General features: G+C 36.7%; 1 protein-coding gene and 1 non-coding gene across 2 annotated transcripts; one reads left to right on the forward strand and one right to left on the reverse strand.

Moving 5' to 3' along the window:
- LOC136065129 (uncharacterized) lies at nt 1–507 on the reverse strand. The gene has a single exon (XM_065767886.1). It carries the CDS (start codon nt 505–507, stop codon nt 1–3), a length of 507 nt encoding a protein of 168 aa, XP_065623958.1.
- An 11,728-nt stretch (nt 508–12,235) lies between these two features.
- TRNAN-GUU (transfer RNA asparagine (anticodon GUU)) lies at nt 12,236–12,309 on the forward strand. The gene has a single exon. It is a non-coding gene; the product is annotated as a tRNA-Asn (tRNA).
- Nucleotides 12,310–12,891: the final 582 nt, after the last annotated feature.

The raw sequence follows: 12,891 nt of genomic DNA on the forward strand, positions 1-12,891 counted from the left end.
TCATCCTAACCTCATCTGCTGAAAGGCTGGATAGTACAAGATATCAACAGAACTCCCATTATCTATCAACACCCTTCTAGTCTTGTAGTCCGCAATAAGGAGGGTGATGACAATAGCATCGTCATGAGGGTGATGGACTCTCTCTGCATCCTCGTCCGTGAAGGTGATCGCCTGCTCGTCCGTAGTCCCTGCACTCGGTGATAGTCCAGAGAGCTGAACGCTCTGCACTGCTCTCAAGTATGCTTTCTTTGACTTAGATGATTGTCCTGCTAAACTGCCCCTCAGAATGATCCTTATTTCTCCGAGCGGTGGTCGTGACGATTCTTCTACCTTCGCTTTCAATTTCTCGTCTTTGTGGTCTCGTCCAAGGAAATTTTTCAACTTCCCTTGTCTGATGAGATTCTCAATCTGCTGCTTCAGATCGAAGCACTCGTCCGTGTTGTGCCCGTGGTCTCTGCGGAAGCGACAATACTTATTCCTATTGCGCTTGTTGGGATCCCCCTTCATCTTCTCTGGCTACTTCAAAGAAGGCTCGTCTTTAATTTGCATAAGAACTTACTCAAGTGGCACGTTCAAGGGGGTATACTGTTAATTTCGTGCTAAAAGGCCTGCTTTCTTTTCTCGATCCCTCTTATCTTCCGTCCGTCCCTTCTTAGGACAAGGGCCCTGTTCCGACTAACGCGTTGTGTTGGCTTCAACCTCCTCAACTCTCTTGCTCTTCTTGGCTATGATAGCATCCTCTGCATTCATGAAGTTTTGGGCTGAATGAACTAGCTCAGCCATAGTTTGAGGCGCCTGCTCATATAACTTATGGATAAACAAATCAGAATGAACGCCATTATAAAATGCTGCCAGGAGGAGTTTATCATCCACCTCATCCACCGCCAAGGCATCCCTGTTGAAACGCGTGATGAAGGACCGCAAACTCTTATTCTCCCCTTGCTCTATGGTTAACAAGCTGGACGAAGAACGTTTGTGCCTCTGCCCTCCAATAAAGTTGTTGACGAACAACTTACTTAGCTCTTCAAAGGACGTCACTGTATTAGGATGTATTTTGCTAAACCACACTCGCGCAGGTCCTTTTAGGGTAGTAGGAAAAGCTCTGCACATTATTTAATCTGGAACTCCTTAAAGATGCATAGTAGTTTTGAAGGTGGTAATATGGTCAAAAGGATCTCGCGTCCCGTCATACGAATCTAAAGGAGGCATCTTGAACTTAGGTGGCAAAGGATGAGCATTGATGGACGACACAAAGGAGGAATCAGTCCTGTGAACTAAGTCTTCCACAGGGTTTGCTTTCCTTATGTTTTCTCTCATCTCGTCCATGACCCTTCTCATTTGATCCATTTCTCTTTCCAAATGAGGTACCCTCCGTGAAATGGTACCTCTTGACTGATTTTCAGTTTCAGCATTCCTTTCCTCCTCTTGACTCTGGGCCCGTTCTCCAGCATTCCATTCATGAGGCTGCTTCCTTAACTCAAGTTGTCTAACCAACTCTTGGTTTTGACGAGTTAACTCTGCCATAGCAACAACCATGGATTGCATATGTTGGAATGAGGGGGGTTGCATAGTGGGTGCTGACTGATGGTCGCGGTGAGGGTTGCTAGATGCGTCCCTGCTTTATTGAGGGCCTGGACTCGTAGCCCTAGATCTTATCCGAACCATTTCAACCCTTGATTGGAGAAAGAAACTATAGAACTTAATAAATTAAGTCCCAATGACAACAGATTTTTTACGTTTTCTTCCCCACAGTCGGCGCCAACTGATAAATTCTAAGGGATCAGTGAGCTGAAAAATCTTCGAATGCTCTTGATCTTGAGTAATGAGTCCTGGAAAACCAAAGCAAATCAGAGAAGACCGGTGGAAGCCGGCCTTTAATTCTCCGATGGTAAAGTTAGTAGATTGAAGGAAAAAATGAGCCCTCAAGACTTCCTTAACTTCTTATCTAGAATTTACCAAAAGAGAAAAAGTCCCCTTACCTCTACCCAGAAGGGCCTTTATATAGCGTTAGAAATTGGTTATTTCTCCTAATCGTCGTAGAGTTTGGAGGATTCAAAGGGTAACTTCCTTAACTGTCACAAGAGTCACCTCTTCGGGAACTGAGTTGGGATTCAAGCAATATGACTTTTGGTTGAAAGTGTACTTAGTCTAACTCTTGGTGAATTTGCCTCGTCCATCATTAAGGAAGGACGAGGTTCACTGTCCACTCGTCCTTCATTGGACGAGTGTATAGAAGAAGAAGAATGGTGGTAAAGGAGGGACGAATGTACCAACCATTTGCTCTCCGCTCTGAACATTGCTATGGACGGCCTTATGGACGAGTGATTGACTTGGTGTTTTTCTTGCACCATCAACTTCAAATATGTTAGTTTGCCACAATGAGCTTAAACAACTAGCTATGGTGTAGGGGTTCGTGTGTTGATTAAAAATAACTCTACTAGAACCCAAGTTCTAGACGTGGTGCATGCAAATGGTTTATTTTTTATGATTTAAAAGTCAAGCTCTGACTGTTATCATCTGGATTAACTGCAATTCAAGAGGTTCACTAATTATTTGAAAATTGCGGTTTTAGATGCTTAAAAAACTAGAAGTAAGATAAATATTTGAAAAGATAGACTTTGGGTGATTACTCTTGTTTGGTGTGGTTTCTCTTTGCCATTAGAGAAGAGATACTCATTAGTCCATACTTTTCTAGGCGTGGTGCATGCAAATGGTTTATTTTTTATGATTTAAAAGTCTAGCTCTAACTGTGATCATCCAGTCTAATTGTAGTTCAAGAGGTTCACTAATTATTTGAAAATTGCAGTTTTAGATGCTTAAAAATCTAGAGGTAAGATAAATATTTGGAAAGATAGACTTTGGGTGGTTACTCATGTTTGGTGTGGTTTCTCTTTGCCATTAGAGAAGAGATGCTCATTAGTCCATACTTTTCTAGGCATGGTGCATGCAAATGGTTTATTTTTTATGATTTAAAAGTCTAGCTTTGACTGTGGTCATTCAGTCTAACTGCAATTCAATAGGTTCACAAATTATTCGAAAACTGCGGTTTTAGATGCTTAAAAAATTGGAGGTAAGACAAATATTTGAAAAGATAGGCTTTGAGTGGTTACTCCTATTTGGTGTGGTTTATCTTTGCCATTAGAGAAGAGATACTCATTAGTCCATACTTTTCTATTAAAGGTTTGTTTGTGGTTGCCTCACGTTACTTGTTACTTCTCCCAACTTGAACTAACTGAAATTTTATATTGTGGCGTGAACTCTGTGGATGAAAGTAAAGTTGAAAGCTGAACAATGTTGTTGCACTTAAGTATTAATAATCATTTGTTAGCACGTGTAGTTATTGGCGTGTATGAGTTAATATTAGTGGTTTACAGCTGTCATTCTCTTGTTAATTAGGCGATTAGAGTTTGTTAGTTAGTTAAGTTTCTCTCTTTTCTCTGTTTCGTGTATATAAGGCAGAGGCACAATGTAAATTAATTAAGCTTTTCATTTCTGTTTCTATTCAGTGAAATTGGTTTCTTCCAATAGTTTCTAGAACAATTTCTTAACATGGTATCAGAGCTTCAATAGGTCATCCATGGCTTCCACTTCCAACACAGCTTCAGAATCAAATCTAATTCCCACCAATACTTCTAACACTGCAAATCACAGATCTTCCAATTAGTCACTTCCAACAGATGATGCAAATACCAATCCATCAAGCCTTTACTTCATTCCACCTACAGATGTTGTCCTTGTTTCTGAACCACTGATTGGTCCTAAAAACTATCTCAATTGGTCAAGGGCTGTATTTCTGTCATTGAGTGGAAGGAACAAGTTTGGCTTCCTTGGTGGTTCGATTTCCATACCTGATCTCTCTCATCCTTTGTACAATGCTTGGCACAGAGCAAACACTACCATTCTTTCATGGTTAGTGAATTCCTTGAGCAAAGATCTTGCTACTAGTGTGATGTCTATTCACACTATGAGGGATTTGTGGATTGACATGCGTGATAGGTTTTCACAGCCTAATGTTCCAAGATTCTTTGAGGTTCAGAAAGAAATTTCAAAACTTTCACAAGGTTCACTCACAGTAAGTTCTTACTTTACCAAATTCAAGATTTTGTGGGATGAACTTATGCATTATCAGTCATTTTCTGCTTGCACTTGTACCTGTACTTATGGTTCTCAACAAAATCAATTGAATGCTCAACAAAAAGATCAAGTTTTTCGTTTTCTCATGGGACTTAATGACAGTTATTCCACTATTAGTAGTCAGATTTTGATCACTGAGCCCTTACCTGCACTCAATAAGGCATATTCTTTGATTTTGCAAGAAAAAAAACGTAGGCAGATTAGTCAAGCTAACTTGGTCGTTGAAGCAATAGCTTTGTGTGCTAACAATTCTAATCCTAAAGGATTTTAAGGTCATCAAGGTTGGAATCAAAGGGGAACTCATGGAGGTCAAGGTGCAAAAGGTGGTAATTCTAAGAAGGAGAGGCCTGTCTGTACATACTGTGGAATTGTGGGTCACGTAGCTGATAAATGCTACAAATTGCATGGTTATCCTCCAGGATATAAGCACAAAGGGAAGGCTTCTACCCATCAAGTGTCTAGCAATGGAAATCTTAGCAATTTCTTTTCCAATAATGGTAATTTTGGGAATTTTGCTTCTCCACCCATGCTGGGGTTTACTAATCAATCTGAGATAATGCATTACTCACCACAGCCTCTAGGAGCACAGTCTCAATTGAACTTGTCACAATCACAGTTCAATGCTCCTCAATGCCCTATTACTCGGAATCAATGTAAGCAGCTACTTTCCTTCCTTGCCTCTCAGTCATTCAAGGAAGCTGCCACATCTCAGCCCACATCTACACATCAGGTTGCCTTTGTCCTATCTCCTTTGTCTAATGCAATTGCTACTGCTAGCACTAGTTCAACCATGCCTTACTTTGCCAATTTTTCAGGTAATCCTTTTTGGTTGCCTCCTAACCTTTCTCATTCCATTTTTTCTGCCCATATCATAGATAGACAAGCCTGTAAGTCTAATGATTGGATTACTAACACTGGTGCAACAGACCATATGGTCCATTCAATTTCTTGCCTAACCACAATTACATCCACCATTAATACCTTTGTCTATTTACCCAATGGAGAGAAGGCTTTGGTTACTCATATAGGAACAAGTCATATCTCAGACAACCTTATACTCTATGGAGTTTTATGTGTTCCATCCTTTACATTTGATTTGATATATGTCAACCAGCTCACAAAATCCCTTTTTTGTTGTCTTGTGTTCCTTGGTTCCTTTTGCTTTATCCAGGACCTAGCTAATTGGAACATGATTGGACTAGATAAAGCATCAAAAGGCCTATATCTGATCCAACACAGAGTTCCACCTCCATCTGTGCTTGCTGCTACTTCCAAGGTTCCTATCTCCATTCCTTCTGTCAGATTCATTAGTGTCAATGCTGATTTATGGCATTTTCGTTTAGGGCATCATTCTTATACCAAGTTGTCTTTGCTTAATAATCTTGTATCTATTTTACCAACTAATAAGACTGTATGTTGTGACATTTGTCATTTTTCTAAACAAAAGAGACTATCCTTTCCTACTAGTCAACATGTATCTTGTTGTGTGTTTGATCTTGTACATTGTGATCTTTGGGGGCCTTTTTCAGTTCCCACTATTGAGGGTTACAAGTTCTTTCTTACCATTGTGGATAACTATTCTAGGTGTACCTGGGTTTATTTGCTTAAATCTAAGTCAAAAACACCAGCTCTTATTCAATAGTTTTCTATCAGGGTTGAAACTCAATTCAATGTCAAAATTAAGTGTATTAGGAGTGACAATGGCACAGAATTTATCATGAAGGATTTTTTCAAATCAAAAGGCATCTTGCATCAATTATCTTTTGTTGATACTCCTCAACAAAATGCAATTGTTGAGAGAAAGCATCAACACATTTTAAATGTTACAAGAGCATTAAGGTTCCATTCTTCTTTACCTTTAAAACTGTGGGGTGACTGCATTCTCATTGCAGTATACCTTATAAATAGGTTACCCTCCAAGCATTTAAACAACAAAACTCCTTATGAAATGCTTTTCAAACAACCTCCTTCATATGGCCATATTAGAATTTTTGGCTGTTTGTGCTTTATTTCTACTCTTAGTCACAACAAACATAAATTTGCACCAAGAGCTCGAAAATGTATTTTCCTAGGATATCGACATGGTATTAAAGGATACAAAGTTCTAGATTTGGAGTCAAATTCTATTCATGCCTCTAGGGATGTAGTTTTCTATGAAACTATTTTTCCTTTTGCTTCTACCTCATCTTCTTCCCACTTCTCATCTAATTCTTCCATTGATGCTTATCATGATTCTTTCATTTTTCCTCATTCAGTTCATGATTACCCTTTTCAAATTCCTCTTTTCAACAACCTCTTGTTTTTCCTTCTGCTGATTCTACAGATTAGATTCCTACTTCTTCACTTCAATCTAATTTGCCACCTCCTACTTTTGATCTTATTTCTAAGACTGACATTGTTTTTGTATCAGTTCCTAGGCCTAATTCTCCATTACACCTCAAAAAATCAACCAGACCACAAAAGCCTCCTTCCTACCTCCAAGATTATTCTTGCAAGTTTGTCACTTCTAAACCTTTGTCTGGTGAGCCTTATGATATTTTTGCTTGTCTTACTTATGCTAATATCAGTAAGAACTATAGGCAATTTGTCATGGCAGTTGATTCTTCTTCACTAGACCCTACTTCCTTTTTCTGAGGTAGTCCAATCTTCTGATTGGAGGGCTGCTATGGATAAGGAGATTGCAGCTCTTGAACTCACAAATACATTGACTTTAACCCCTCTTCCTCCAGGTAAAGTTTCTATTGGATGTAAGTGGATTTATAGAACCAAATATAGGTCTGATGGCTCAATTGAAAGACACAAGGCTCGTTTAGTAACTAAGGGTTATACTTAGAGAGAGGGCCTTGATTACACTGACACTTTCTCTCCTGTAGCTAAGTTAGTTTCTATCAAGATGGTCTTGTCTATGGCTGCTGTCAAATGGATGTCAATAATGCTTTTCTACATGGTGAGTTGGCTGAGGAGGTTTATATGAGTCTCCCACCTAGTTTTCACAGCAAGGGGGATTGTGTTTCTCATTCTAATTCTTCTAAATCTGCTCCTTTGGTTTGTAAGCTCAACAAGAGTCTTTATGGTTTAAAGCAAGCTTCAAGGCAATGGTTAGCCAAGTTTTCTTATACATTGTTGAATTTTGGTTTTGTTCAATCTAAGGCTGACTACTCTCTTTTTTCCTACACTAAAGGATCCTTTTTCATAGTTCTACTAGTCTATGTAGATAACATTTTTCTCACTGGTAATGATCCTGGTTGCATTAGTGCTTTGAAGCTCTTACTTGATACTAAGTTTGGCTTGAAAGATTTGGGTTCTCTAAAGTATTTTCTGGGTCTTGAGGTTACTAGAAGTGACAAGGGGAACAGTTTGAATCAAAGGAAGTACTGCTTGGAGATTTGCAAGATACAGGGTTTTTAGGGTCTAAACCAGTCAGAACACAAATGGAACAGAACTTGCACCTATCAAAGGTTCTTCCAGATGCTAGTCAATACAGTAAACTGATTTGAAGATTGTTATATCTTACTCTGACTAAACCTGATATCACCTATGCAGTGCATAGGTTAAGTCAGTTTCTAGCTGAACCAAGAGAGCCCCACATGTTCGCAGTCAATAGGGTACTTCAATATTTGAAGGGGAGACCAAGCAGAGGTTTGTTCTTCTCTAGTAGCTCAAGTATGCAAGTTAAAGCCTTCTATGATGCAGATTAGGCAGGCAACCCAAATACCAGAAGATCCATCACAGGCTATAGTGTGTTTTTGGGTGATTCTTTAATCTCTTGGAGGTCCAAGAAGTAAAGCACGGTCTCTAGGTCTTCAACAGAGGCCGAATACAGGGTAATGGCCATTGCAACACGTGAAATTGTTTGGGTTCTTCAGTTGTTAAGAGACTTGAGAGTTGATCATCCAAGTAGTGCTCAATTGTTTTGTGATAATCAGGCTAAATTACATACTGCAGCAAATCCAATCTTCCACAAAAGGACAAACATATATAGAAGTTGATTGTCATTTGGTGAGAGACAAGATTACAAAAGGTGTGATCAAAACATTCTATGTTTCAAGCCAATTTCAAATAGTAGACATCTTTACAAAAGCATTGGGACTTCCAGATTTTAGCAGGTTAATTGCTTGGGGTTAATAGATATTTACTCACCAAAGCTTCAGACTACTGATGATCAAGTCACTGAACTTATGGTTCATGACTTGAGGGGGAGTGTTGAGACTTTTGCTAAGAAAGAAGAAGGTGTAGTCAAGAAAAACGAAGACTTGAAGGAATGCACTGAAAATAAAACAAAGCAAAATGACACGGCTGAGACTAAAAGGAAGAAAGTAAAGTTGAAAGCTAAACGATGTCGTTGCACTTAAGTATTAATACTCATCTGTTAGCATGTGTAATTATTGGCACGTATGAGTTAATATTAGTGGTTTACAGCTGTCATTCTCTTGTTAATTAGGCGATTAGAGTTTGTTAGTTAGTTAAGTTTCTCTGTTTTCTCTGTTTCGTGTATATAAGGCAAATGCACAATGTAAATTAATTAAGCTTTTCATTTCTGTTTCTACTCAGTGAAATTGGTTTCTTCCCATAGTTTCTTGAACGCTTTCTTAACGGTGGAATTATAAGATTGTTGTTCAAATTAATGGAAAATGAAAAAATTGGACACTGCACCCAAGTCGATTTCAAGAAATGTGACGTTATTTTGATAAATTAATTACGTAATATGTACCATATTTTGCAGGCAAATATGATTTGAGGGTCATGTAACGGAGCCGACGCCGTAAAGTAACATCCATAATGAAGTTTTGGAAATTTAAAATTTTCATCACTTTGTCAGATGAATGGACACATGCATCTGTACAAAAACAGCTGCATGACAACATTGACTTTTATTATACGTTATATATTCTCTGAAAAATAGTGTTATAATGTGAAACTGAAAAACATTCTCCTACATGAATCCTGGCTTATGAAGTTATGATAATTGAAATGAGAAAGAATATCCGTTAATGATTTCAATTGATAAAACAGCTCGACTGTTAAAGAAAATTAATGGCGGTAGTTGCTTAAAGAAGTGGTTGACAACTCTATTAAATATGAAAGATTCTAACAATAATGATGAGAACAAATCACATAATCATAATGATAAACCAGCAAGGACATAATTTAATTATTATAGACCAACTTCTGGTACAATTGTAGTGTAAATGGCTTTAATTTGATGGAGAAATGAAACTACACATGATATTATCTGATCTCTCTATTAGGAAAATCAGATTTGAATTCTGTCTTTATTTATTGTAACAATTAAAAAAAATGATTTAGGGGTAATTCAAATTTTATGTACAATAATTAGATTAAACACTAAGAAATATAGACACTTTATTTAGGATGTCATACTCGTGTCGTATCCATGTTATACTTGTGTTATACCGACCATTTTATACTATAATTTTTTAAAAATTAATCGTATTATTGTGTCATATTTGTGTTCGAATCTATAGTCGTGTCATTGTCTGTGGATGTGTCTATGCATCTTAGATTGATCATGAGCTAAGCAAAAGCATAATTTATATCATAGAAGGGATATATAATTTAGAACAAAACTGTAAAAACAATAATTACAGAGAATAAAAATACAGGGTCTGATCTGAGTCTGTAAGATGAAGTGAAATAATGACAACTAGGATAAGGAAAAAAAAAGAAAAGGAGAATAGAGAATATTTGTATGATTAAGCATGTGACTTGGGTACAACCACATCGACATCACCAGTCACAACAACCGAAATTTGTGGGGACTTGCTGCTTGTCGTGTTTCTTCAAATCCTGTAACGGAACAGATAAAAGCAGTGGACAATGTCATATAAAAACATTTTAGCCCCTAGAATTTCATTTCATGTCAGCACTTCCATGTCTTTGCTTATCTTCTTCTGACGCTCTTGGATTCCCTTTTATCCCTTTGCCTTCAACCAAAAGATTAATTATTAACTGTAACTATCTTACAGATGTGGCATGCTGCTTCTGCTTGTTTAGCTTAACTGACATACGCGTCAACTATCAGTCTAATTTTCCTCCATTCTAAGAGCAAATCATAATATCAAATTATTCTTTCTCCAAAAAAAAAAAAAACTTCAAACACTATCATAACTATCATTTAATAATAAATAATATATATATATATATATTTATGATGTGACAATGAAGCCTTAGTTCATGCACGGACTAAGGTAATCATTTGCAAAGATGGATGATTGTCCACGCCATCTACCTTCAGGGTGGTTACTAGTGAGCCCAAAATGAGAGAGTAATTTGGTGTGTGTTATCTAGCTATTGATACTCAATCACATTGTTGGTGGACTAATTTAATGGATATAGTATCTTCTTTCCCTCATTAAACTCATACCATCAAGAATATTATTCCACTAAGCCCTAGACTACCTCAAGATCATCTTACTTGAGTATGTAATAAAGTTAGAAATTTTACTATAGATGATGCTTATTGTAATCTTGGTAAGACTCTATCAGATTCTCAAAAATTTATTAAAAAAAAATTTAAAGAAATCTCTTTTACCCCGTCATGTGATGATTCATAAAATCATTCACGTGTATTATTTAAACAAAACAAATGACTAAAATTACACATGAATGTTTTATCAGTTTCTACTCTTCTTTATTGTTTTAAATAGTTGTGCATGAACTGTGAATTCAAATTTATAAACTTTTTATGAAGATTTTGAATGCAGATAAGATGCGTGTCCTCAAACAAAAGATCTCAGTGGATATAAATGAGAAAGTGAGTGAAATTTTCTCTTGGATGGAGAGGTGACAAGGATTGTCTTGTCTAGTTAAAAAGGGTTTTTATTCTTTTACCATAAAGTCTAGTGAAATTATTACATTTGCCTGACAGGCTCCTCCACTCTCATAGTCGTAGAGGATGGATCCCACCCTGTGTGGAAATTGGAATCCATGAATGGAATTTCGAGGATTCAACCAAGACACAATTATTTCTCTTACACATGAATTTGCATTAAACCATCACCCAATAAAATTTGTTCAATTGAATGACATTACCTGCTTTCTTCATTGCCTTTCCGTACAATTTATGACTCCTCAAAATGTCATAAATTTTGAGCTTCTTCCTTGTACTTAAGGGTCGTCAATGGGCCTGTCGAGTTGGCCTGGCCCATTTTTACTTGGCCCAAAGGCACAATGAGTTAGATATAATGGGCTATTAACTAGTTAACAGGCCGGGTCGGGTTAGGCCGAAAGAGAAAACCCTAGTCCACGACCCTACCCATGGGCAATGCCCATTTTGTCTTTAACGGGTTAGGCTACTAGGTTGGGCCTAATGGGCTACTCATAAGATTGTGTTAGCATATTATTTTATTATTTTTAGAAATAAATAATCAATTTTTAATAAGGGACGAATAATCAATCTAGTTTTTTTAAAGGAAATAATCAAAGAATTTAATATTTAATAACAATTTTTTTTTATAGTCAAATCTATTTAATTTTTTGTTTTGTTGATGGAAACTTATTAAATTTTTTTTAATTAGGGCTTCAAATAGATTTTTATTTTATCTTTAATAAAAAAAAAATCAAATGGTTAACTTAAATTTGCTAGACTATTAGAAAAATATATATTTAGTAAACTAAGTTTAGCACAATTATTTTAAGTATCTTAGTAGTTGGGAGAGTTCTCTTAAGAAATTCTATTATAATATTTCACGATCAATCCTTCATACACTTCCTATATATTTTTGTTAAAAATTCTAAGTTATTGGACTAGGCAATAGGTTGGGCCAATGGACTGGGCTACTGGGCTAGCCCACTGGGTGCCAATGGGCATAAAAACTAGCCCACGGCCTAACCCACTGGGCTAGTGGGCTACCCATGGGCCTCAATAACAACGGGCCGGGCCACCCATTAGCCCAATGGGCTGTCAAATTTTTAGGTCGGGCCGTGAGCCATGAGCTATTTGATGACCCTTACTTGTACTTCTTGTCCCATCTTATTAAATGGATTCTTCTACCTTTTATCATCCTAAATACGCCATGGTATATTGGGCTCAAACATACAAAACTATATGATTAATATTAAGGTTGAGCTATATCAACAAGCTGGAATAGCTCAGTTGGTTAGAGCGTGTGGCTGTTAACCACAAGGTCGGAGGTTCAAGCCCTCCTTCTAGCGGTATAAGATTTTTTTTCTTTTTTTTTTCTTCAACCACAAAGCCCAAGCTCGTATACTTATGAGTTATGACCCACAAAGAACGGGCCTCTTTTCTGGACCAACCCAGTTGTGGGCTTAGAATTATGGACCGTGCTAATTTACTATAAGAGCCTTTTGGGTTTTAGCTGTAGGCTGTGGTGTCTTAACCACTCCGAGTGCAATCTCCAAGAAAATGGCACACAATTTAATGAAAATATTTTAAACTAAGAGCACGATTAGTACATTAAATATATATTATAATAGGAATAATAATCTTTATTACTGAAAATAAAATATGTTATAATGGAATAATTAAATATATTCATTAGTTTGATTGTGAGTTATAATATTAAAATAAAACTTATAATTTATTTTAAGAAATATCTAATTCATATAATTATATTTCCTAAAAAATAATATATTTAAAATTTAGAGAGATAGTTATGTTTTGATGATTTTTTTTATTTCCATAATTCTTAGATAGATATGGAAAGTTTATTTATATGGAAATATATTAATATTATAAATTATTACATCTACTAAGGAATGAAAATTATTAGGTAC

Source organism: Quercus suber, unplaced genomic scaffold (assembly GCF_002906115.3).
Source record: "Quercus suber isolate HL8 unplaced genomic scaffold, Cork oak 2.0 scaffold_858, whole genome shotgun sequence".
Taxonomy (NCBI): domain Eukaryota; kingdom Viridiplantae; phylum Streptophyta; class Magnoliopsida; order Fagales; family Fagaceae; genus Quercus; species Quercus suber.

Bases quoted from the DNA above. Each gene is read 5' to 3' on its own strand.
- LOC136065129 (XM_065767886.1), bottom strand. From the start codon at position 507: ATGAAGGGGGATCCCAACAAGCGCAATAGGAATAAGTATTGTCGCTTC.